Raw genomic sequence first — 27,824 nt, 5'->3', positions numbered from 1 at the left:
CAATTTTCACATATGCCATCCAGAGGTGTGCATCACTGCTCGAGGTTACGGCCGCATGCTTACGAGGCATGTTTTCTAAATGTCTTCTGAAAGATCATGGGTAATGTAGTTCCCAGTATCTGATCTGTGTAGGCCGGGAGAAACCCAATAAGTTATGGCTATTAAGGTGTGATGCTCCTCTCTTAGACAACAGAGAATTTCGTATCGGTCACTCAATCCTAGTCAATGGACGACAGGCTCACATTGGCTGGAGGTCATCGTCAAGCCAAGATGGACGTCTCGCCACCGCCGGTTTGTCGCCTTCGCGACCTTCAACCTCCGACTTGCCCATGCGACCCTGGCAGGCGACCATCAGTGTGGTGGTTAACCTGGCTGTAGGAACGGGCAGGAACTGGCTTGGACCGGTAGTGCTGCTCTGTTTAGGCGAGGTAAGGGCGTGGCGAGCCCACATGTCGTTGTTCCTCCCGGTGTCTGTCGCCAGGGATATAGCCAACCCTACCTTCTTTGGACCTGCCTCCTCCCTATCCATAAGGGGAGGGTGAGGGAACTTCCTGGTTGTTTCCGGGCTGTCCCCGGCGCTGGGGGGGCTCGTCACGACGATGGAGGTCGTCATGGGGCTGGTTGTCAGGGACGACAGGCGGTATAGTTCCTTGGAGCATGAGCGGGCGGGGGTACTGCTGAGAGAGTGGTTTGGTTAGCATTGACCAAGGTTGTAATTAAGGAAGGCTATTTGACATTATTTCACAATTCAAATAATATCATTACATTTTTGGGGATATCTGGATATTCAAAGTTATTTTAAAATAGCAGAATGTTGCTTTTCTCCTTAGTTTTTGGCTAAAAAGAACAGTGAAAGAGATATCTGATTTTCGCCATGATAGAACTGATTCTGTTACAAAAATGTATTCTGGTGAATGTTTTGCATTGATCTGTGTCAGGTTTTGTGGAAACTCTGTTTGGTGTGTGTCTGTAATTGATATCTGAAGTGGGGAAAATAGCATACCGATGTCAGGGCAGACCAGAGCTCTAAATGCGCAGCTGTAGCTCAACACAGTACATTCAAAGTTTGTTTAATCAAATTAAGTATTGCAAATGTCATTGTATATTCTTGTAGGTAACAATGTCACAAGGATTGTGTAAGTTAATTTATGTCAAAACAGGCCTAACATTTATTTCTCTCCACAAATGAACACGCACTCAAGTAATCAAAGATATTGCTTAGATATCCGGATATTCGATTAACCGTGCCTATCCCTATTCATAATATAAAGACCTTGGCTTTGTCTCAGAACTCACCCCAATGGGCACAGATGTCAGTTCAACATCTAGTTTTGATTTACATTTGGTTGAGTTGCCAACATAAGTTGCCAACCTCGATTCAACGTGAAATCAACAAAAAATGGCACCATGTCATTGGATTTAGGTTCAAAGTTGGGTGAAAATGACGTGGAAACAATGTTGATTCAAACAGTTTTCGCCCAGTGAGACATTAGATGTGGAACATAGGTTTGTGAACGAAAGCAGAAAAAAACATTATTGACTCACAAAGAAAGTATTGGCTATATCTAAGCTGCTCTGGTAAACCCCAAAGATACATTCTAAGGACCACATGAGTGATTACTCACGAAACCTAGGCCAAAAACACCATGATTTGGGGGATTTTCACAAAATGTAATCTATAGAACAGTCCTTAAAACAATAAAAAATTAGGGAGTGGTTCAGCTTTAATATTTCAAGTAGATTGTGGCTTCTATTAATGTAAATGTCTGCAGAATTTCCAATCCACCATATATATGTATATATATTATTTTTTTCTCTCCAAGTAGTATATATATTTGTAATATACACTGCTCAAAAAAATAAAGTGAACACTAAAATAACACATCCTAGATCTGAATGAATGAAATATTCTTATTAAATACTTTTTTCTTTACATAGTTGAATGTGCTGACAACAAAATCACACACAAATTATCAATGGAAATCAAATTTATCAACCCATGGAGGTCTGGATTTGGAGTCACACTCAAAATTAAAATAGAAAACCACACTACAGGCTGATCCAACTTTGATGTAATGTCCTTCAAACAAGTCAAAACGAGGCTCAGTAGTGTGTGTGGCCTCCACGTGCCTGTATGACCTCCCTACAACACCTGGGCATGCTCCTGATGAGGTGGCGAATGGTCTCCCGAGGGATCTCCTCCCAGACCTGGACAAAAGCATCCGTCAACTCCTGGACAGTCTGTGGTGCAATGTGGCGTTGGTGGATGGAGCGAGACATGATGTCCCAGATGTGCTCAATTGGATTCAGGTCTGGGGAACGGGCGGGCCAGTCTATAGCATCAATACCTTCCTCTTGCAGGAACTGCTGACACACTCCAGCCACATGAGGTCTAGCATTGTCTTGCATTAGGAAGAACCCAGGGCCAACCGCACCAGCATATGGTCTCACAGGGGGTCTGAGGATCTCATCTCGGTACCTAATGGTAGTCAGGCTACCTCTGGCGAGCACATGGAGGGCTGTGCGGCCCCCCAAAGAAATGCCACCCCACACCATGACTGACCCACCGCCAAACCGGTCATGCTGGAGAATGTTGCAGGCAGCAGAACGTTCTCCACGGCGTCTCCAGACTCTGTCATGTCTGTCACATGTGCTCAGTGTGAACCTGCTTTCATCTGTGAAGAGCACAGGGCGCCGGTGGCGAATTTGCCAATCTTGGTGTTCTCTGGCAAATGCCAAACGTCCAGCACGGTGTTGGGCTGTAAGCACAACCCCCACCTGTGGACATCGGGCCCTCATAACACCCTCATGGAGTCTGTTTCTGACTGTTTCAGCAGACACATGCACATTTGTGGCCTGCTGGAGGTCATTTTGCAGGGTTCTGGCAGTGCTCCTCCTTGCACAAAGGCGGAGGTAGCGGTCCTGTTGCTGGGTTGTTGCCCTCCTACGGCCTCCTCCACGTCTCCTGGTAGCTTCTCCATCCATTACATTGTGTTGTTTAAGTGTTCCCGTTATTTTTTTGAGCAGTGTATATATATATTCCTTCATTACTTTCCCTAAACCTACCACCCCTCCCCTAATTGTAGTAAACTAATGGACACCAACCCTTAGGCTTCTACTTCCAGCTTATAACATACTATATACATTTTACGGACACAGCATACTTTACATTAGTCATCTTTTGTTTGTTTCTACTCCCATCCTTCAGATATCTTCAACCTCTCTCTTCTATCTCTATACACCATCCAGTTTTGAGTTCTATTTGCCATATATAGTGGCAAGAAAAAATATGTGAACCCTTTGGAATTATCTGGATTTCTGCATAAATTGGTCATAAAATTAGATCTGATCTTCATCTAAGTCACAACAATAGACAAACAATTGTATTTCCCCCCTTCTTTGTCACATCAGATTGGCTCAAACGCATTAAGAAGGAAATAAATTCCACAAATGAACTTTTGACAAGGCACACCTGTTAATTGAAATGCATTCCAGGTGACTACATCATGAAGCTGGTTGAGATAATGCCAAGAGTGTGCAAAGCTGTGACCAAGGCAAAGGGTGGCTATTTGAAGAATCTCAAATCTCAAATATATTTTGATTTGTTTAACACTTTTTTTGGTTACTACATGATTTCATTTGCGTTATTTCATAGTTTTGATGTCTTCACTATTATTCTACAATAGTAAAAATAAAGAAAAACCCTTGAATGAATAGGTGTTCTAAAACCTTTGACCAGTTTGTGTATGTCAATAGATCTGCCAGAAACACATAGGGAGACTCGTCCAAAATAAAGAAGACCACAAACATCGCAAACAGCAGACTCCTGGCAAACATCGAAACCACGAACGTCTGGGCTTGGTATTCACATGGAACGAGAAGGCAGCTGTGTGTCCAACACCAACAAAAGCAGTGCACCACAGCAAAGCTTATGTTTGGAAAGCTCCTCGGACATCCCCAGAATAACTATTTAGTGTGTTCTAAATGGCACCACGCTCCCTATATAGTGCACTACTTTTGACCAGAGCCTCGTACTGCCCTATATCAGAAATAGGATGCCATTTAAGACACAAGACTTGGAACATGCCCTATACACAAGTCATATTTCCACTTTAGAGTGTCGTTAGTCAGACAAAATAGTGACAAGCCAGGTTTTCAGATATCAGTGAGGCCAGAGAAAGCAGACATATCCATAGAGTGGACCCAAATTCAACTCACAAATGGGCCCAAATGAGCATCAGTCATGTCTGTGTCAAAAAATAACAGGCAAAGTTAAACTCTTACGAAACGGTTTACTGAATCCCCCAGAGTTTGTGTAAATAGTTGTCTGCAAAATACCTTAAGTGTCTGCAAGGGCATGTTTAAAGGTGTCCTCACCAAAACAGTGTAAGCTTTAAAATGTTCTAAGATTGGGGCAAAGGTTTCATTAAGTTCGGGTCATTGGAACCGTGGCTTGATGAGCCAATAGCATCTTTACGGGAAAGTCTCTTGTCTGGGGATTTTGGGTTGAGGGGGTTATTAAATGGAAACACTTTTGCCTGGGGGTTGTTGGGTTGGGACAAGGGGTAGGATTTAGGCTTCAGGGGTTAGGGCATACTGTGATTGGCACCTTTGCTCAGCAGTCCCAGTCAGGTGTATAGCCGTCTCCCCGTGGGTGAGTGTGGGGGTCTGTGAGTGTTGAGGGGGGTTGAAGGGGTGACGTTCATATTCCTCCTCCCTCTCCTCCCACTCCTGCCTCCATGTGCATGCCGGAGACAGCTTCCCTTCCTCCTCTTTCCTCCCCTCCATTTCTTCCTCCTTCTCTTCTTCCTCGTTCCTGTGTTCTTCTTCTGACTGATTCTGTGGTTTGGGAAGGGGTTGGGCTTGGAAGTTGGGGGATGGGGACTCTATAGCGGCTACAACTGGGGGTACTTCTAGGTTGGGGAGTTCAGTCGGACTGTTATACACACGCACGCACACACACACGCACGCACGCACGCACGCACACAAGGGGCAATCCCAACAACACCAACATGCAACCACGACACAGGTGGTACGACACAACACAGCACAAACCAAAGCCACAACACATACGTGAAACACACAGCCGTTACCACAAAAGCCAGCCACAGAATGTGGTCATGTGGACAATGACAATGGGAGTAGTAAATAGAAACCCCAACACACCAATGCCCGGTGGGAAAGGGGGGAAAGGAGGAGGAGCAAAGAAAGAAGAAAACAAAAACAAACATCACACGTGATAATGACACAATCTCAAATCATTTGAACAGTCACTGAAAAGCAGAACCCCAGCTGAAGGAAGGATAATGTACTGGTCGGTATTGGTCAGTCAGGGACCCGGTGACCTCAGTAAGAAGCTCAGGCCAATCTCATGATGTCATGCAAGCGCAAGCACAAGTACACACTCGCACAAGAATACACTGACAAATGGACACATATAGTAGTCATGGACGTACTCAGATAGGTATGGTGTGACCTTACACACCCACATGCAGGTTTAGACTTATGTGCACCGACACACACACACACACACACACACACACACACACACACACACACACACACACACACACACACACACACACACACACACACACACACACACACACACACACACACACACACACACACACACACACACACACACACACACACACACACACACACACACACACTTGTGCCTTATTCACTTCCACTGACAGGTTTAACTCTTTCCAATTTCAACCTTGCACAGAAAGACACACACACACACACACACGTAGAGGAAAGATGATTTCTGCTGAATGCTTCCGGGCTCGAAGAAGGTCATCCCTCCTCCTTATTGAGAAGCCTGTATCATCGGTGTGAGAGTGGTGTGTAGGTGTTATGGCAAAAGTCAGGTTTAAACTAATGAGATTAATATCAAACCAAGCCATGTCAATAAGGTCAGATACAGGAGCAAAGGCCCAATTTACTAGGTGATGTCTAGCGTAAATAAATACACACACACATGCACACGCACACACACACACACACACTCGTACGTACAATACCAGTCAAAAGTTTGGACACAACTACTCAATCAAGGGTTTTTATTTATTTTTTAACTATTTTTGACATTGTAGAATAATAATGAAGACATAAAAACTATGAAATAACACATATGGAATCATGGAGTAACCAAAAAAGTGGTAAACAAATCCAAATATATTTTATATTTCAGATTCTTCAAAGTAGCCACCCGTTGCCTTGATGACAGCTTTGTACACTCTTGGCATTCTCTCAACCAGCTTCACCTGCAATGCTTTTCCAACAGTGCTGAAGGAGCTGAGAACTTCGTGCTGAGCACTTGTTGGCTGCTTTTCCTTCACTCTGCAGTCCAACTCATGCCAAACCATCTCAATTGGGTTGAGGTCAGAAGGCGAGGTCATCTGATGCAGCACTCCATCACTCTCCTTCTTGGTCAAATAGCCCTTACACAGCCTGGAGGTGTGTTGGGTCACTGTCCTTAAAAAACAAATGATAGTCCCACTAAGCACAAACCAGATGGCGTATCGCTGCAGACTGCTGTGGTAGCCATGCTGGTTAAGTGTGCCTTGAATTCTAAATAAATTACTGGCAGTGTCACCAGCAAAGCACCCCCCTGCCATCACACCTCCTCCATGCTTCAGGGTGGGAACCACACATGCAGAGATCATCCGTTCACCTACTCTGCGTCTCAAAGTCAAGGCGGTTGGAACCCAAAATCTCACATTTGGACTCAGTCTAAAGGACAGATATCCACCAGTTTAATGTCCATTGCTCGTGTTTCTTGGCCCATGCAAGTATCTTCTTATTATTGGTGTCCTTTAGATCTTTGCAGCAATTCAACCATGAAGGCCTGTTTCATGCTGTCTCCTCTGAACAGTTGATGTTTAGATGTGTCTGTTACTTGAACTCTGTGGAACATTTATTTTGGCTGAAATTTCTGAGGCTGGTAACTCTAATGAACGTATTCTCTGCAGCAGAGGTAACTCAGGGTCTTCCTTTCCTGTGGCGGTCCTCATGCGAGCCAGTTTCATCATAGCCCTTGATGGTTTTTGCAACTGCACTTGAGGAAACTTTAAAAGTTCTTGAAATGTTTCGGATTGATTGACCTTCATTTCTTAAAGTAATGAGGGGCTGTCGTTTCTCTTTTTTGTTCTGTTCTTGCCATAATATGGACTTGGTCTTTTACCAAATAGGGTTCTTCTGTACACTACCCGTACCTTGTCACAACACAACTAATTGGCTCAAACGCATTAAGAAGGAAATAAATTCCACAAATGAACTTTTGACAAGGCACACCTGTTAATTGAAAGGCATTCCAGGTGACTACCTCATCAAGCTGATTGAGAGAATGCCAAGAGTGTGCAAAGCTGTCCTCAAGGCAAAGGGTGTCTATTTTGAAGAATCTCAAATATAAAATATATTTTGTTTAACATTTTTTTGGTTACTACATACTACATGATCCTACAATGTCGAAAATAGTACAAATAAATAAAACCCTTTGAAAGAGTAGGTGTGCCCAAATATTTGACTGTACAAGTGTGTGTGCACAATGCAAGCTTATGCACATATGTGCACGCACACAAGCACGCACACAAACACATTTTTTTGCCATCTACTGAAATATTACAAGATGAGCGGAACAAGACAGATGTTTGTTTCATGAAAACCTCAATACTCTGTCAACCGAGTCATATAGTAGCAAAAATCGGTCACACATTTTAGTAGTCATCTATTTGTGTCTGAATAGCAAATGCCTCGCCAGTTGCTGGCTTTTCTCTCAGTGCTTCAGTCTCGGCCAATCCAAACACACATCTGGTCTCCATCAGCCCATCCCTTCATGCCACCACTATACACTTTCTATTTTATTTTTCCTTTTCTTAAACATGCGTGTTCCACATCAGACAGGACATTCCCAGTCTCCCTTGTGCAATGGGGGAATTACAATATGAAGGAAAATTGGCTGGAGGTAGCTGTTTTTAAAGTGCTGTGTCAGGGCTGGTGGAAGAAACAACATATCGGTGATACGTATAGAAGCTAGACACTTCTAGAAAAGAAAGAATAAGCGAGTTTGCTTTGTCTCGATGGTACCAAAGAAAGTGCTGTTAGCGTGAACATTTTGGGCTAACGTTTGGATTGATTGAAAACAGTTAGCACTTTAGTGAACAATATTTTCTCAATATACTGTATGACAAATATTTACAACCAGCATATATATATAGTGATGACCTTCTACTGCTATTGAAATAACCCCTCACACTATCTATTGGCTTGGGTCTGTCTATATTGTTCTGTCAAAGTGTAGCAGGTGTTACAGGTCAGGTTCCCCACGGAGGAAAGAGGGCCAGCAACACATTTAACAAATTACACCATGGCTATGATACAATATCCAGACTAGCATTCCACTTCGAATCCAATACATTGCTTGTGGATATTGGGACAGAGCCTACTACTCCCACAACATTCAATCTATCACTTCTACCACTACTACAACTGCATCACCAATGCTCACCTGAAGGGTCTATTGCTTCCTATGGGCGAGGTGGCGGTACTCCAGCTCTTGCGGCCGCCCCCGCTCCCGCCTCGGCCACCGTCCTCCTCCCGACCCTCACGGTCGCCCCTCTTCCGGCGCAGCGGTGTGGGCATGTAGCCACTGGCATTGCTCTTGTTGGGCAGGTACTGGTTGAAGGGCACCATCACTCTGGGCTCGCTCACCGAGGTCCGCCGTGCCAGCATGTCATCCTTGCGCACGTCCGGCAGCTTCCTGCCCCCGTGGGGTCCGACGTCGGACTCTGAGTCACTGCCGCGGCCTGGTGGGTGCAAGAGAGGGAGAGACTTTGACTTTTGATCCGTCTTCTTTGAGACCTTCTCATTTGCTTAAAACCATGCTTGCTCTTATCCATCTCACCTAACCTGTCAACTTACTAAGCGAACTGTTGTTTAGAGAGCATGCACACATTTGCCATTTATTGCAACAGTTTGTGTGACAAACCGCATTCAATTAGTTTTTTAAAATCAGTACATGATAACTTTAGCGCAAAAGTGTTTGTTATGTGCACCACGTCATCACGTAGTGTACTTAAAGTCAGTTTCGATGGAAACAAGAATTAACATGAATTAATTTTTCTAATAATCTGTCTCAAATTGGATGGAAACCTAGCTATTGTTTCACAATCGGGCCACTTTCATTGGTTTTCATTTCAATTATGCTATCCAATCACTGACCTCTGAAATTGGACAGATGTTACTGAAAGTAGTCCACAGGTAAGTTAGAAACATCCTAATGGTTATATATCCTCACTAAAATGGACAATTGAACAGCAAGACATCTTCTAGATTGTCCCTTTAAGAGCTCTGGGTCTGAAATAGCCATAGACGGTATAACAGGAAATAAACCACAAGAATCAGAATGAAAGAACATTCAGGAGTCCCCCAGGACATGGCCTAGATGATAATGTGACTTGCCGGTCTAGCAGTGAAGTAACGTTTTAACCACCTATGCACCTTACCGGGTTTTCTCAAACAAAATGTATAGTAAACTTTTTATGGGCTAAGGCAGATACTTTAGCATTGCTCTTGCAACCATAAATCAACCGAAAATTGTTGGAATACCAGTATTTGAAGGGCATTAGACAGCACATACAATATCAATCATCTTTAAGGGTTTACTCTTTCGCGAACTCAAAGGCACTTAATTGCACCGCACGGTTGAAAAGAATGCATTTGATGAAAATGTTTGCCACAATATCAGCTTTTTCTGTCGGCAGTAACACCTGGTCATGCTGAAGCGCATCCCTCAAGGTCTCCCCCCTGCTCCACCACGTAGATTCCTCCCCAAGATGTTCACCACATGTGTTCCTAGTATCCCACCCTTCCCTACCATGTATACTCTGTGAGATAGGTCAAGCACACAATCTCCTCTGTTTGTCACATTCACTGTTGCTGAGACTGAATCTTCTAGAGTCAACCAGTTCACTTAGTACTTTTTATTCTAAGAGTTTAAGTCTATCTAGAACCTAAAAGGGTTCTTCGGCTGTCCCCATAGGAGAACCCTTTGAAGAACCCTTTTTAGTTCCAGAAAGAAGCTTTTTGGGTTCAATGTAGAACTATTTCCACAGAGGGTTCTACGTGGAACCCAAAAGGGTTCTACCTGGAAACAAAAAGGGTTATCCTATGGGTAAAACCAAATAACCCTTTTGGAACCCTTTTTTCTACGTGTGTAGAGATTTCTGCTTCCCAAATGGCACTCTATTCCCCTTACATAGTGCACTATTTTTGACGAGAGCCTTATGGATCCTGGTAAAAAGTAATGTACTATTGGGTGCCATTTGTGATGCAAAGATTGACTTTATGGTAGGATCAAGGCTAGAAAGAGGCCTCAAGCTACTTCTGCTTCAAACTGACCGTTGATTCTAAAGTAGAGGGGTTTGACCATTCAACTGCTTCAACTGAAGCAGGTGCCACTCATGCATGCAGCCCATATTGACTGACATGTGGTCTACTGTTAACATGTATGCACCATGGTACCATACACTGTAAAGTAGGGATGCATGATATATCGGTGAACATATCGGAATCGTCCGATATTAGCTAAAAATGCCATCATCGGTATCGGCCCGATGTCTAGTTTAACGCTGATGTGCAAACCGATGTCAAAGCTGACGTGCATACATATATAACGTAGGTACATGACGTAATGACGCCACGTAAAATGTTGCGCTACACAACATTCCTAACCTGGCCCACAATGTCTGCTGTGTGGATCGAGCAGTCAACAAGTCGAGCAGTCATTTGAATGAGTAAGAATATTTCAGCAAGACAACTCAAAGGCAAAAACCATTAACGGCAAGATAATGTAATTCATTGCCCCTTGACAATCTGTTGTGAGTGATGTTGACCACCAGTACAAACTACCAGGTGCGTTATTCTTCAGATGTTACCCTACTGGAGTTCCACAGTGATAGCGGCACTGCTATTAGCTTCACGACCAACAAACTATGGAATGGTGTTTGGGTCTTTAAGTGTCAAAAAAGATACACGTCAAATCACACGCCAAATAACTGACAGGCCAAATAACACTAATCGACGCGTTAAATAAGCTTTTAATTTGACACGTCAAATAACAGTTCTATTATAGAATGTTGTGAGTTCTGAATTTGCACGTGCAAGTTAAGCGCCACCACTGCTATCAGTAGCACAGTCAGTGCTGTACAAACAAAGTCTGCAAACAAGCAAACACCGGCCACGAACGATGTGTTTGTAATACTGCGTTGGTAATAAAGCACTATTTGTTCGACCGCAACTTCTGGGGTCGCTAGCTAGCTTTAGCTTGGTACCTAGCTAGCACCAATACAACCAGCCTGAAAACAATGACCAGTAGAAACTGCAGTCATTTTCATTATTCTTAGCAATGATTTAGGAATCCTTGTGAGTAACTATTATCTAGGTAGCCACTTGTTGCTCGCCTATTGAAATTCAGTTCATGAAAATAAATAGCTAGTCAGCTACTTATTCCTTTTGCCCAAAGATAACGTTATAAGCAGCCAGCTAGCTTCATCTGGCTAGTGATGCTCGACCAGAACGGGTTATGTGTTGTAAAGCTAGCCACAATAAGGATTAGCCACAATAATGGAATTTGCGGTCTGCCTTCAAAATAAAAGTACCTCGAAAGTGATGCCAAAGGTTACAATTGGCGGAATCATGCCATATTTAGACTATATAATGTCAAACAAGGTTGGAATGTGAAGCAATGTAATATGGTGTCAGTCTATTCGGTGACACCCACAGAACCTTGTAACCTTAATTAGCTAGGCAAGCCAGTTAAGAACAAATTCTTATTTACAAGGACGGCCTACCCCGGCCAAACCCGGATGACGCTTGGGCCAATTGTGCGCTGCCCTATGGGACCCCCAATCATGGCCGGATGTGATACTTACACTGAGATACAGTGCCTTAGACCACTGCATGCATGTGTGTGTGTTAACTATTTAACTGTACTAGAATGCTTAAAAGGCCGCTAACATTTTTTAATATCGTTATCGTGTTTTTTTGGCAATGAAAATATTGAATATCGGTATTGGCCAAAAATGTCATATCGGTACATCACTACTGTAAAGACCTGTATGAGAAATCTTGGACAATGGGTCAATGCCATACCTGCATCTCAATACTGTAGGTTCCCGTGTTTCTTTATCTTTCTGTATGATACCATGGGGTCACATATGTTAGTACTAAGGCATGTGCTGGTGTGAGTGTGTGTGTGTGACTTTGTGTGTATCAGGGTCGTTGTGTGTGCATTTTGGACAAGCAAACTTTTAAGAAATGAACTTTAAAACATGTCGGGCATGCGGAAAAACTGTTTTTCCCATCTCAGGCATTAAAATCCCTTGAACTTACCCGACCTTTCAAAAGTTTGGGGTCACTTAGAGATTCCCTTGTTTTTGAAAGAAAAGCTATTTTTTGGTCCATTAAAATATCATCAAATTGATCAGAAATACAGTGAAGACATTGTTAATGTTGTAAATTACAATTGTAGCTTGAAACGGCAGATTTTTAATGGAATATCTACATTGGCGTACAGAGGCCCATTATCAGCAACCATCACTCCCGTGTTCCAATAGCACGTTGTGTTAGCTAATCCAAGTATATCATTTTAAAAGGCTAATTGATCATTAGAAAATAAAAACGAAGCTAATTCCCTTTAGTTCTCTTCGTTGTTGGTGCATTGGGGGGGTTCTTGGGGGTGGGGAATGGAATGAATTGTATTTTTATTTTTAGGGGTGGGGGGACTGTGGGAGGGGTCTCGAATGGTTGAGGGACAGCTATTGGGGAACTGTGTGTGTGTGTGTGTGGGGGGGGGGGGGGGGGTATATTGTATTTTGCAATACTCATGTTCACATTTTTTGGCATGGTGAGAGATCTGTCAACGTGCCCTTGAGCAGGGCATTGACCCTGGATGCTTCTGTGTGTCACTCTGAATGGGAGTCTGTTGGATGACTGGTATGATGTCGTTGTTGAGCGGCTTCACTGCAAGTATATTGTATGTTTTGGATATTCAATAAAAAAAGGTTTAAATTAATAAATAAAGCTTGAGGTGTTCGGATCACAAAGAAGAACATTCGTGAGACGCAGAAAAAATTAAAAGATACTGGAGAAGTGCTTGACACCGTCTGTCAAGCATGGTGGGGGCAATGTGATGGTCTGGGGGTGCTTTTGGTGGGAGATTTGTACAGGGTAAAAGGGATCTTGAAGAAGGAAGGCTATCACTCCATTTTGCAACGCTCCATTTTGCACTGCTCATATTGAACACTATTACTGCACACAGAGTGAGTCCATTGCAACATATTATGTGACTTGTTAAGCACATTCTTACTCCTAAACTTATTTAGGCTTGCCATAAGAAAGGGGTTAAATACTAATTGACTCAAGACATTTCAGCTTTTCATATTTTTATTTATGAGATTTTTTTTTCTTGAAAAACATTGTTCCACTTTGACATGATGGGGTATTATGTAGGCTGGATAACAGGGTTGAGGTGAAGATCAGCCATTTCTCCTCATGTGGTGAAGAGCATTGGACCACATAGTGTAAATTAAATGAGGAATTATGCAGATCTTCCACACCTAACAAATAAAATCTTTGCTAACATTAATTGAGGGAACAAAGTTGACGTGTTGAGCTAGACCACCTCAGTCAAAAATAAAACAATTATAAACTGACCATAAAGACAGAGCATACTAACTTCCTTTCCCGCCATGCTGTTCAGGAGGCACAAACAAAGTCATTATTTTAATTATTTTAAAGGGGTAAATTGTAAATTGTTTGCATAAGAGGGACAGATGTAAATCCATCACTAATCAGATAAATATAAAAATATATCTTCAGAAATGCCTTTGTTAAAGCAACAAAATAACTAGGTGTTTCAAAAAAAATATATTTTTATTGAATATTAAAACATAGAATCTACCTGGTGCGAAGACGCTCAACATTTACATTACATTCAGTCATCTAGCAGACTCCCATCCAGAGCGACCTACAGGAGCAACCAGGGTCAAGCACCCCGCCCAAGGGCACGTCGACTGATCTCCCACCAAGTCAAAACTGGGACCGAAACCAGCAACCTATCGGCCTCCAGGCCAAGCTCCCAACCGCCAGGCCACCGACCATCCAAGATCCCCCGCACAGTTCCCCGGGAGCTGCTCCTCAACCATGAAATCCTCCCCGTGCAACCCCCCCCAACCTCTCCCTCCATTCTGTGTGTATGATATCATGGTTCCACACATGTTAACGCACTGCTGTGTGTCTGTGAAGTTCCTTGCCACGTGATTACAAATAAAACACATTTCAATGACATCATGCGACGTGATTACAAATAAAACACATTTCAATGACATCATGCCACGTGATTACAAATAAAACACATTTCAATGACATCACATAACCCACTGTACTCAGCTCCATAGTTGTTGACTGTGGATGGAGCGGCTTTAGCAGAAAAGAGAGGGAAGAGAAGAGGGAAGAAAATAATAGGGAAGGGAAGACTAGAATAGGAATAGAGTACGGTAGAACAAAGATGTATATTTATCCACAATGTGTGTTGATCTACATAACTCAAACAAAAGAGGGCTGTCGATATCAAATTCCTTTTGGAGATTAAATTAAAATCCCTTGTGTCCTCTAATTATTTTTGGGATGGACTAAGTGAACTTCGAGAGTGAGTGTGAGAGCTGAATTGGCGGTAGCAGCATAAGAAAGCCCTGGACCATGAAAAACTAGTTTGGTGTAGCTATTTTGTGTAAACAGTGATCATTTGGAGCCTTTCTTCTTGGTGTAATCAAACCTTGTATCATTGGCAGATCTCTGGTCTGCTCAGCTGTTCCCCGATCTAGTGTGTGGGCCTCTTGGAACTGTTCTAGAGTCAGAGTTAGATGAGCCCAGGGCGGTAGATGGTTTGGACATGAGGCACCATGGCATGGATAGTGAAACACATTTTAATGTACAGCTGGCCACACTAAATTAATTTTGCCAAAACCACTCAATGTTAACCTACATAGAAAACCCAGCATCAATCAATGAATGTTTCCCTATAAACCAATAGCAAACAAACACCAACTACTTAACGTTTTATTACAATCCAATAGCAAACCAAACATCGACTTCTCAATGCTTCCCTACAAACTCAATATCAACCACTCAGCCTTTAGCAACAACAATAGCAAACCAAACATCAACCACCCAACTTTCCCTACAAACCAATAGCAAACCAAACAATCAACCTCTCCAGCTCTAATCACTTTCACCCATAGACACAACCTTTTCCTCCACACTTCCAGTTCATTCCAAAAAATAACACACCCTGGCCCTAGACAGGAAGCTTGGCCTCGTCCCATCTGTTGCAATTCGTTTTTACAGAATGTCAGCCCAAACATACATTTGTTGACAAACGTCGTAACCTTTTACAAGCCTCGGGTAAAAGTGAAAAGGCTGCTATGACTGGAATGACATTATAATGCGACTTCTGATTCAGCCAAGCTATGATCCAGACTCCGTTTGTGTCTCAGACGCAGCGAGTAAATATTCTTTACAGTTGTTTCCGATATTAGACTTTTCTCACGGCATCATATGTAACACGCGACATTTGCAAACACGGTGGACGCATTGCAATATGGACGCTTGCATTCATTGTCCGGTAATGGAAGGACGAGCACTAGCACCACCCACACCTTGTCCGGTAATGGAAGGACGAGCACTAGCACCACCCACACCTTGTCCGGTAATGGAAGGACGAGCACTAGCACCACCCACACCTTGTCCGGTAATGGAAGGACGAGCACTAGCACCACCCACACCTTGTCCGGTAATGGAAGGACGAGCACTAGCACCACCCACACCTTGTCCGGTAACGGAAGGACGAGCACTAGCACCACCCACACCTTGTCCGGTAATGGAAGGACGAGCACTAGCACCACCCACACCTTGTCCGGAAATGGAAGGACGAGCACTAGCACCACCCACACCTTGTCCGGTAATGGAAAGACGAACACTTGCACCACCCACACCTGAACACCCACACTGTTTAATACAGCAATAAGTGCGTCACGAATAGTGAGAAAAGAGAGAAATAGAGCGTAGTGCTGTTCATTGACGATACAGCTCACTGTTCATCACCATAGTCCCCTCCAACCATGGGACCCTGGGACTGAACACCTCCCTTTGCAACTGGATCCTGGACTTTCCAATGGGCCGACCCCAGGTGGTGAGGGTGGGCAACATTACCTATGCCATGCTGACCCACAACACGTGGGCCCCACAAGGGATGTGGGCTTAGTCCCATCCTGCACTCCCTGTTCATTACATTACATTTACATTTAAGTCATTTAGCAGACGCTCTTATCCAGAGCGACTCACAAATTGGTGCATTCACCTTAAGACATCCAGTGGAACAGTCACTTTACAATAGTGACTGTCACCCACGACTGTGTGGCCCACGTGCGACTCCAACACAGTCATCAAGTTTGTTGACGACACGACGATGGTGGGCCTGATCACCGGCGATGATGAGACAGCCTACAGGGAGGAGCTCAGTGACCTGGCAGTGTGGTGCCAGAACAATAACCTCTCCCTCAATGTCAGTAAGACCAAGGAGCTGATCATGGACTACAGGAAACAGGCCCCCATCCACATCAACGGGGCTACAGTGGAGCGGGTCGAGAGCTTTAAGTTTCTCAGTGTTCAAATCACGAAGGACTTCAAATCAATCAAATCAAATCCTATTGGTCACATACAGTGCCTTGTGAAAGTATTCGGCCCCCTTGAACTTTGCGACCTTTTGCCACATTTCAGGCTTCAAACATAAAGATATAAAACTGTATTTTTTGTGAAGAATCAACAACAAGTGGGACACAATCATGAAGTGGAACGACATTTATTGGATATTTCAAACTTTTTTAACAAATCAAAAACTGAAAAATTGGGCGTGCAAAATGATTCAGCCCCCTTAAGTTAATACTTTGTAGCGCCATCTTTTGCTGCGATTACAGCTGTAAGTCGCTTGGGCTATGTCTCTATCAGTTTTGCACATCGAGAGACTGAATTTTTTTCCCATTCCTCCTTGCAAAACAGCTCGAGCTCAGTGAGGTTGGATGGAGAGCATTTGTGAACAGCAGTTTTCAGTTCTTTCCACGGATTCTCGATTGGATTCAGGTCTGGACTTTGACTTGGCCATTCTAACACCTAGATATGTTTATTTTTGAACCATTCCATTGTAGATTGTGCTTTATGTTTTGGATCATTGTCTTGTTGGAAGACAAATCTCCTTCCCAGTCTCAGGTCTTTTGCAGACTCCATTTTGCAGGCTCCATCCATCTTCCCATCAATTTTAACCATCTTCCCTGTCCCTGCTGAAGAAAAGAAGGCCCAAACCATGATGCTGCCACCACCATGTTTGACAGTGGGGATGGTGTGTTCAGGGTGATGGGCTGTGTTGCTTTTACGCCAAACATAACGTTTAGCATTTTTGCCAAAAAGTTCAATTTTGGTTTCATCTGACCAGAGCACCTTCTTCCACATGTTTGGTGTGTCTCCCAGGTGGCTTGTGGCAAACTTTAAACGACACTTTTTATGGATATCTTTAAGAAATGGTTTTCTTCTTGCCACTCTTCCATAAAGGCCAAATTTGTGCAATATACTGATTGTTGTCCTATGGACAGAGTCTCCCACCTCAGCTGTAGATCTCTGCAGTTCATCCAGAGTGGTCATGGGCCTCTTGGCTGCATCTCTGATCAGTCTTCTCCTTGTATGAGCTGAAAGTTTAGAGGGACGGCCAGGTCTTGATAGATTTGCAGTGGTCTGATACTCCTTCTGTTTTCAATATTATCGCTTGCACAGTGCTCCTTGGGATGTTTAAAGCTTGGGATATCTTTTTGTATCCAAATCCGGCTTTAAACTTCTTCACAACAGTATCTCAGACCTGCCTGGTGTGTTCCTTGTTCTTCATGATGCTCTCCGCGCTTTTAACGGACCTCTGAGACTATCACAGTGCAGGTGCATTTATACGGAGACTTGATTACACACAGGTGGATTGTATTTATCATCATTAGTCATTTAGGTCAACATTGGATCATTCAGAGATCCTCACTGAACTTCTGGAGAGAGTTTGCTGCACTGAAAGTAAAAGGGCTGAATAATTTTGCAAGCCCAATTTTTCAGTTTTTGATATGTTAAAAAAGTTTGAAATATCCAATAAATGTCGTTCCACTTCATGATTGTGTCCCACTTGTTGTTGATTCTTCATAAAAAAAATACAGTTTTATATCTTTATGTTTGAAGCCTGAAATGTGGCAAAAGGTCGCAAAGTTCAAGGGGGCCGAATACTTTCGCACGGCACTGTACATGTGTTTAGCAGATGTTATTGCGGGTGTAGCGAAATGCTTGCGGTTTTAGTTCCGACAGTGCAGCAATATCTAACAAGTAATATGTAACAATGTCATAATATATACCCAATACACACACATCTAAGTAAAGGAAAGGAATTAAGAATATATAAATATATGGACGAGCAATGTCAGAGCATCATAGACTAAAATACAGTAGAATAGTATAGAATACAGTATATACATGTGAAATTAGTAATGCAAGATATGTAAACATTATTAAAGTGACTAGTGTTCCATTTATTAAAGTGGCCAATGATTTCTAGTCTGTGTATATAGGCAGCAGCCTCTCTGTGCTAGTGATGGCTATTTAACAGTCTGATGGCCTTGAGATAGAAGCTGTTTTTCAGTCTCTGGGTCCCAGGTTTGATGCACCTTCTGGATGATAGCGAGGTGATCAGGCAGTGGCTCGGGTGGTTGTTGTCCTTGATGATCTTTTTGGCCTTTCTGTGACATCAGGTGCAAACTACCTGCCCTCTTCCTGGAGGGCAGGTAGTTTGCCCCCGGTGATGCATTGTGCAGACCCTCTGGAGAGCCCTTCAGTTGTGGGCAGTGCAGTTGCCATACCAGGCGGTGATACAGCCCAACAGGATGCTTTCAATTGTGCATCTGTAAAGGTTTGTGAGGGATTTAGGTGACAAGCGACAGTGCCTCTTCCCCCTCCAGAGGCTGAAAAGTTTTGGAATGGGCCCTCAAATCCTCAAAAAGTTATACAGCTGCTGTAACGGTATTCGTCGTCTGAAGAAGAGGAATCATCGGACCAAAGCGCAGCGTGGTAAGTATTCATGCTTTCCTTATTAAAACTGAACACTATAACACAATAACAAAGGGAATAACCGAAACAGTCCTGAAAGGTGCAAAACACTAAACAGCAATCAACTACCCACAAAAACCCTGTGGGAAAAAGCTACCAATGTATGGTTCCTAATCAGAGACAACGATAGACAGCTGTCCCTGATTTGAGAACCATACCCGGCCAAAACAAAGAAATACAAAAACATAGAAAAAGGAACATAGAATGCCCACCCAAATCACACCCTGACCAAACCAAAATAGAGACATAAAAAGCTCTAAGGTCAGGACGTGACAGCTGCACCAATTGAGAGCATCTTGACTGGCTGCATCACTGCTTGGTATGGCAACTGCACCGCCCTTAATCCCATGGCGCTACAGAGGGTGGTATGGACAGCCCAGTATATCACTGGGGCTGAGATCCCTGTCATCGAAGACCTCTATATCAGGTGGTGGGAAAGGAAGGCCGGTAATCGCACAAAAGACAGGTACCTGGAGCATCAAGTCTGACACCAACAGGCTTCTGAACAGCTTCTATCCCCGAGCCATAAGACTGCTAAAGAGTTTAACAAAATGGCCACATAGGCTACATTGACCCTTCTATTTCATTTTTTTGTCTATGTACAGTTTACACACATTTTACACACACGCACACGCACACACAATATACGCTGCTGCTACTCTGTTTATCATACTGTATATCCTGATGCCTAATCACTTTACCCCTATACATATCTAACCCTACCACTCCAGTGTAAATATGGTATTGGCACTAACCCAGGGACCTGACCCTATATATAGCTACTGACCCTGGAACTGACCCTGTACCTGACCCTGTATATAGCTACTGATCCTGGATCTGACCCTACATATAGCTTACTTACTTCTTCATGTTGTTCTTATTTCGATTTCTTGTATGTTTCTGCTCCAGTTGACTTTTTATTTGATTTGTTATAGTACTAATACAGAGTACTGCATTGTTGGGGAAAAAAGCAAGCAATAAAGGTGTTTCACTGTACTCGTGCACATGGCAACAACAACTTGAAACATAACTGAGCCGCAAAGGTCAAAGATGGACTGGCAGCTCAAAAAAATATGTGTGTGTGTGTGTTTGTGTGCACATATGTATATTAAAAGACGAAGCAGGCTAGAGTCACTCTGGACAGGATGGTGCGGTTACGGTTAGGCCTCACTCTTGGCTCAGTCCCCCTTGAACAATCAGGTTTTTAAAATGCCCTGGTAGGACAATCAATCATAGGGCTTTAAAATACTGGGCATAAGAGTTTTCCTGGCTTCTCTATCCATGCCTGGAAAACACATAAAACATTCATATCATATATTTTTCCTCTGTTGTGTTTGATGGAGCGAGTTCCTCTGTTGGGATGGCATTGATAGATATGTTGCAGCTGCTATACAGAATATGGTCCTCAGCAGCAAGCTGTTTGCTCCTGTGGTGCCAGCATAGCAATTACAGGTGTGTTTTAGGACCATGTGGCCGCCTTTGAGATGGAGGTCAGGCTGTTTGCAACCAATGCTTTTCTAAAGCCGGTGAGGCATGTTGAATTTGTTTTCATCCCATGAATTTGGCTCTAGCGTTTGAACGGTTTGGGCCATTAGCTACAATGACCCCATTCCTGAAAGGTAATCCTCTCAGGAACATATATATGTTTTCTGTTGCCCTCTACAATGGCCACAAGCCACGCAGGACTCGTTAGAAGGGACTGTGACAAAACCGCACTCGGGGGGAAAATAATTGATCTTCCTGTTCTAAGAAAGATGAAATTCACAATGATCCAGATGATCTTCCTTCTGCTTTCCTGAACCTTCCAACACCTCTCTAATGCATTTTAAATCACTCTGGCATTCTCATTCAGACAGAACATTGGCATGACCCGATTTGCCATATTTTATTGTCACAGTATTTCTAAGGCCAGATTAAAAAGTTTCATCAATTAATTTGTACACAATCTTTTCGGATACCCCCAAGTGTCCTAAAATAGAGAACAAAATGGTCCATGTTGTCACTATCTTAAAACAAATATGTGTTAATAAGGCAGTAATACAACACAGAAAATGCTTTTTTTAGAGGAATTTACTGTAGGCTACTTCAGCATTGTAAAGGTCTGCCTCCCTGCCTCTAGCTCTCACCATTCCTAAAAAGTGGTTATCAATCAAAGCCCTAATTAAAAGGTGCTTGTCAGACCAATGTGTCGGACCAATGGCATTACAAAATGCAGCCTAAATCACATGAATCAACCAATAACTCCTCCTTCAGATAAATACCTGTGTAGCTCCTGTTCTGAGCACTCCTGTTCTTAGACTTCCAGTTTTCCATGTAACCTGATAGAAGTCTACGGGGGCAAGAGAGACTGTCATCCATAGTTTTGTTTTGTTTCAAAAGCCACTGCTAACTTGAGCTATTCCATGACCAAATCAAAGACTTGATTTGAAGTTACTTCGAGCTGATTTGGCTTCTTTTGAATATGGTGAGCTTGTCCGTGTCACACCCCTAGTTCTTCTGGTTATTGTTGGCTTAAGTTAACTCAAATTGTCAGTGGCTTTTGAAACAAATCTGAACCATTGATGTCTCTTCTGACCCCATAGATTACTTTCTTGGTAAATGACAAAACAGAGACTGAAAAAGTGAAGATATCTTTGAATAACTATATATATATATATATATATATATATACATACACAGTGGGGCAAAAAAGTATTTAGTCAGCCACCAATTGTGCAAGTTCTCCCACTTAAAAATATGAGAGAGGCCTGTAATTTTCATCATAGGTACACTTCAACTATGACAGACAAAATGAGGGAAAAAAATCCAGAAAATCACATATATATATACATTTTGTCTCTCTAATAAAGTTAGATTATATTTGATAGAGAGGTCTTCATAAAGACTAAAGAGTTTTCATTTGTTAGACTATTTGGTCCAAGGTACAACACAGTCAGCACGTTTACATAATTCATAAATCGATATTAAACTGATTATGGCAGAAGGCTGAGTGGGGCATTAGTCATGTAAACGCCTTACTCTGCTTATCTTAATTGGCGTACGGTCAAAATCAAAGTTATAGCATATGCAGATTACAAACACCTGGTTTTATGAGCAATCATTGAAATTATTAGGACATGTGAACGGCTTCATCAGCATTCCAACGTGGTGGTATTTGATATGGGCATGTGCCAAATGCCTCCCTCTAATGCGCGAGTGAAGTGAGTTCGGGGGCGGGGGGGGGAAATTAAATATGCATCTTATCAACAGTTATCACACAAACATTCTACATCATCAGAACTCAGAATCAAATAGCCTTCTTAAAAAAATAACAAGGTCACTGTAATACGATGGGAGACAGAGAGCTGGTTTTAAGTGCAGGGCGCAGCAGGTGTTTATTTATAAAGGACCACAGGAAGAGGCAGGTAGCTGGGTCCAGGGGCAGGTAGAAAGTCATACACAGGGGGTCCAAAAAGGCAACAGTACAGGCAGGGAAAAGGCTAGTAACGTTGTCCGGGAGATCAGGCAAGAGGTTGGTGACAGGAAATCCGATAGGCAGAAGTACAGGCAGGGAATAGGCAAAAAGGCGTCGTTAGTGAGAATGGCTAAAAACTATGATACACAGGAGGACTAATACGGGAAAAACAGGGCTCTGAATAGAAGTGTCACAAAACAAACAATACCTCACAATGATGGGGTGCAAAGAACTGAACTAAATTGTGTCTGATCATGACATACAGAGGTGTGAACAGGTGATCAGAATTCAGGTGAATGGGATCTGGAGAATCAGTTGCATTCAGAGGATCTACGTGTTTGAGAGTGTGAGTTGGGAGCAGACAATTTACAGCCCACTGTGGTCGGATGCTTATTTGATTGCCGATTTTGTGCATTTATCAAAAGTCCCATCGGCTAACCTGATTTCAGATGTGTCCATGTAAAACAGGATTATCAGGGAAATCGTTCTATATGCAAAGCATGTAAACGTTTTAAACAAACTATTAATTAATCTGACTGTCCACAATAATTGTATTATTGTGTGCATGTAACCGTGTTCATTGTTGATTGTCGAATTACCTTTGTTTGGCCTCTTAACAATCAAATAATATATATTTTTTAAGGATCTCTTACCTAGCTTGACTACTGTGGCCATTTTTGCTACAAGACCATGGGTCATGTTCAATTGGGTAGAAATGCAGGAAATGGCCTTTAGATGACCCTCCACTAGGTTTGGACCCCCCCCCCCCCACCTCTAAAACCAAAGTTGCGGCCCTGAATTTAACCACCAGCTCCAGTTAGCCCTGTGTGTGCTGTAGGACTATAGAACTATATCAATCATTAATGGTGTGTGTGTGTTTGTGTGCGCATGCTTGTGCATAAAAATATAGGCACAAGATTAAGTGTGCCCCTATACAGTATGACAGGCAGAAACACTCACACCCACTGTGACTAATAGGTATCATTCCCAGGTATCATCATCTTGTGCAACACCACTCAAGACTGGAACAGATGAGATGCCGTGTAAAACACGACTCCCCTGAAATATGTTGCACCCTGTCAGTCAAGACTGCCATCTCCTCTCTCCACCGCCTGATTTCAATGTTCACTCTCTCAACACGTCTCTTCAAGAGGGCCTTCAAAGAGATGTAACCCATGGCAACAACTCTAAACAGTCAGCCGCAACACCAAACCGCCTTTGTACAGATGTCAATAGCAGAGCTGGGCTGAGCTGGAAGACACCCTGCCAGATGATTTCATTGATATGAGACAGGGAGAGGTTGAAAAGTGCAGATAGGGACAGCTAGTTTCACGTCAGCTGGTGGTGACCTTCCCCAATGATACTTTATGTGCAAAATGGCTGCCATGCAACATTGGTAGAGGATGAGGTATGTCACTATGTGCTATGATGATACATGAACAAAATAGTTACAGCTATGCAAGCGGCAAGCCCCTATAACGAGACAGGGTCATATTCATTAGTTCACACCTTAGCACACCGTAGCAAAACATTTTTAGAGACAGAATTCTTTTTTTTTTACAACAAAAACTAAGTTCAGGTAGACCCTCCCCGTCTCGGTCCATTTTTGTCCGTTTCGTTTCTAATAATAGTGAATATGACCCAGGTAGCACCAGAAAGTATGCGACAGTAAAAGCATGTGTGGTGTGACCTGTCCGGGCGTCTAGCGTCCTACCATCACTGCCGATGCCGCGGGTGACCAGTACGTCCGGCGAGGGCGTCTGTCTGGAGCGTGACCCGAGCGAGTCCAGGCTGTCGAAGGAGTCCTCTCGGCCGTGGCGAGGCGGGGAGAGCGAGTCGCTGCGCTCCGAGTCCCAGCTGTCAATGTAGCCGCTGTCCCGTATGCTGCGTTGGGGGCTCTCCGTTTCCTCCGCCTCCTAACACACACACACACACACACACACACACACACACACACACACACACACACACACACACACACACACACACACACACACACACACACACACACACACACACACACACACACACACACACACACACACACACACACACGCGCACACACGCGCATGCGCACGCGCACGCGCACACGCACACACACACACACACACACACAAAAACCATCCACCATGTCAATGTACATTTTTTTGTGTTCAGATTACCCCAATATCCCATCCAATCCGGATCCATCACTCACCATGATTCCTCCAACTTGGACAATTACATTCACTTCCTCTCCCTCTCTCTGATTTGAATAGATGTTCTACCTCTGTCTCTCTCTGTGCATCTATAAGCTGCAGCAGTGTGTCCTGGTCTGTGGCATCCTTGGTTTCCAGCTCTTAGAAAAAGCTTTTCCTTCCCGCCTGCCTGAGGAACCTCCTGGTCTTGTTTCTCTTCCTCCCCTCCCATTCCCCCTCCTGGCCGCCACCTATCGCCTTACTTTACCCCTCTCACCTACTCCCTCTCTTCCCCTCGCTCTTTCTGTCTCTTTCCCTCCTTCAACCCCTCTCAATTCAATTCAAAGGGCTTTATTGGCATGGGAAACATATGTTTATGCAAGTGAAATAGTGAAATAAACAATACAAAATGAACTGTAAACATTAAGCTCACAAAGGTTTCAAAGGAATAAAGACATTTAAAATGTCATATTATGGCTATGTACAGTGTTATAACGATGTGCAAGTAGTTAAAGTACAAAAGGGAAAATAAATAAACATAAATATGGGATGTATTTATTACAGTGGTGTTTGTTCTTCACTTGTTGCCATTTTCTTGTGGCAACATGTCACACATCTCGCTGTTGTGATGGCACACTGGTATTTCACCCAATAGATATGGGAGTTTATCAAAATTTGACTTATTTTCAAATTCTTTGTGGGTCTGTGTAATCTGAGGGAAATATGTGTCTCTAATATGGTCATACATTTGGAAGGAGGTTAGGAAGTGCAGCTCAGTTTCCGTCTTGTTTTGTGGGCAGTGTGCACATAGCCTGTATTCTCTTTAGAGCCAGGTCTTCCAACTGACGCCTCTCTTAACAGCAAAGATATGCTCACTGAGTCTGGGAATAGTCAAAGCTTTCATTCATTTGGGGTCAGTCACAGTGGTCAGGTATTCTGCCACTGTTTACTCTCCGTTTAGGGCCAAATAGCATTCTAGTTTGCTGTTTTTTGGTTAATTCTTTCCAATGTGTCAAGTAGTTACCTTTTAGTTTTCTCTGTTTGTGTTTGTGAATAGAGCCCCAGGACCAGCTTCCTTAGGGGTCTCTTCTCTAGGTTAATCTCTCTGTAGGTGATTGAGTGGTTATGAAAGGTTTGGGAATCGCTTCCCTTTTAGATGGTTGTAGAATTTAACGTCTCTTTTCTGGATTTTGATAATCAGCGGTTATCAGCCTAATTCTGCTCTGCATGCATTATTTGGTGTTTTACGTGGTACACAGAAAATATTTTAACAGAATTCTACATTCAGAGTCTCTCTGCCTTCCTCCCACTATCCCTTTTATTTTCTTTCCCTCCCTCCCTCCCTCCCTCCCTCCCCCTCCCTCCCTCCCTCCCTCCCTCCCTCCCTCCCTCCCTCCCTCCCTCCCTCCCTCCCTCCCTCCCTCCCTCCCTCCCTCCCTCCCTCCCTCCCTCCCTCCCTCCCTCCCTCCCTCCCTCCCTCCCTCCCTCCCTCCACTTCCTCCACTTTAACCCCTTTCACATCCAATTTACTCCCCCTTTCTCTTCCTCTCCCTCTGTGCCAGATCCTGAGTGAAGGAGGATGCTCGGATTCTATTTGTCTGACCTTGTGATGGATGTGGGGGGAGGGGTTGTGGGTATTTTGGGTACAATGGCTAGCTTTGAGTGGCAACTCTGGGGGGGGGGGTTCTTACTTATTGGTCAGATCAGCCCGTGAACCCCCAAGCTGAAACCTGAGTGAGCTCAGTCAACAACAGTGGTCCTGGAGCTAAAGGGCGTGCCGGCTCTTGTTCCATCTAACACACCTAGAGCCCTACTTTAGGAATGTGTCTGGTGGCCATTGAACTGACTAGCCTTCAGAGAGCCCCACTAACCTGTAGAGGACACTTTGGCCCTTTTTCAGGTAACAAACTATCATGCTTTATTTTCAGACAGGATATTCAACTGATCTATTGACTGAATGTTATTTGTCAAGTTAAATGACTATTTGTCTACATCAACACTAAGTTTAACATCATTTGAGCCTCTCACCACTACAACAGCTAACACATATCACTACATCTCCTGTATTACGTACAACATTATTTCATAAATATATTGAATTTCTCTCTCACGTTAAGTCACTGCCAGTTATCTTTTGTTAAGTGGAGACGTGGCCCGGTTGTGGTGGATTATAAGGACATCTGGGAAAGCATTCTAGGCTTATTGGTCATTTCTCATTTTAAGAGAATAGCAGTGGGGGGATGTCAAATTGCTGGGATGGAATAAATGGCAGAGCAGTGACATCATGCTCTGAATCGGGGGACCGGTAGCTACAGCCACGTCCCTGTCTGTCCCTCAATGTCTGTCAAAACCTAAAGTCCAGGTTCCAATAGGCCTGACTGTCACTGGTTCTGGACACTGGTGGAAAAAGTACCCAATTTTCATACTTGAGTACAGGTAAAGATACCTTAATAGAAAATGACTCAAGTAAAAGTCTCTCAGTAAAATACTACTTGATTTAATGTCAAAATGTTGTTGGTTTTAAACATATACTTAAGGATCAAAAGTAAATGTAATTGCTCAAATATACTTAAGTATCAAAAGTAAAAGCAAAAGTATAAATAATTTCAAATTCCTTATATTAAGCAAACCACATGGCACAATAAAAACAAAATCTTTATAAATGTACGGATAGCCAGCGGCACACTCCAACACTCAGACATAATTTACAAACAAATAATTTGTGTTCAGTGAGTCCGCTAGATCAGAGACAGTAGGGATGACCAGGGATGTTCTCTTGATAAGTGTATGAATTGAACCATTTTCCTGTCCTGCTAACTGTTCAAAATGTAACAAGTACTTTTGGGTGTCAGTGAAAACATATGGAGTAAAAACAACATGATTTTCTTTAGGAATGTAGTGGATTAGAAGTTGTCAAAAAATATAATTAGTAAAATAAAGTA

At 43.2% G+C, this 27,824-nt stretch overlaps 1 protein-coding gene across 1 annotated transcript in view; it reads right to left on the bottom strand.

The window, feature by feature from the left end:
• Positions 1–27,824, bottom strand: part of LOC124010682 (LIM and calponin homology domains-containing protein 1-like) — a 168,181-nt gene that overhangs the window by 28,698 nt on the left and 111,659 nt on the right. Inside the window, exons 7-10 of the mRNA XM_046323341.1 lie at positions 24,420–24,621; positions 8,519–8,816; positions 4,610–4,936; positions 243–674 (exon numbers count right to left, since the gene is read on the bottom strand). Coding sequence (XP_046179297.1) covers positions 243–674; positions 4,610–4,936; positions 8,519–8,816; positions 24,420–24,621 — 1,259 coding nt within the window. The remainder of the gene's footprint in view (positions 1–242; positions 675–4,609; positions 4,937–8,518; positions 8,817–24,419; positions 24,622–27,824) is intronic.

Source organism: Oncorhynchus gorbuscha, linkage group LG23 (genome assembly GCF_021184085.1).
Source record: "Oncorhynchus gorbuscha isolate QuinsamMale2020 ecotype Even-year linkage group LG23, OgorEven_v1.0, whole genome shotgun sequence".
NCBI classification, from domain to species: Eukaryota; Metazoa; Chordata; class Actinopteri; order Salmoniformes; family Salmonidae; genus Oncorhynchus; species Oncorhynchus gorbuscha.
This window is presented reverse-complemented; position numbering and strand designations above follow the sequence as displayed.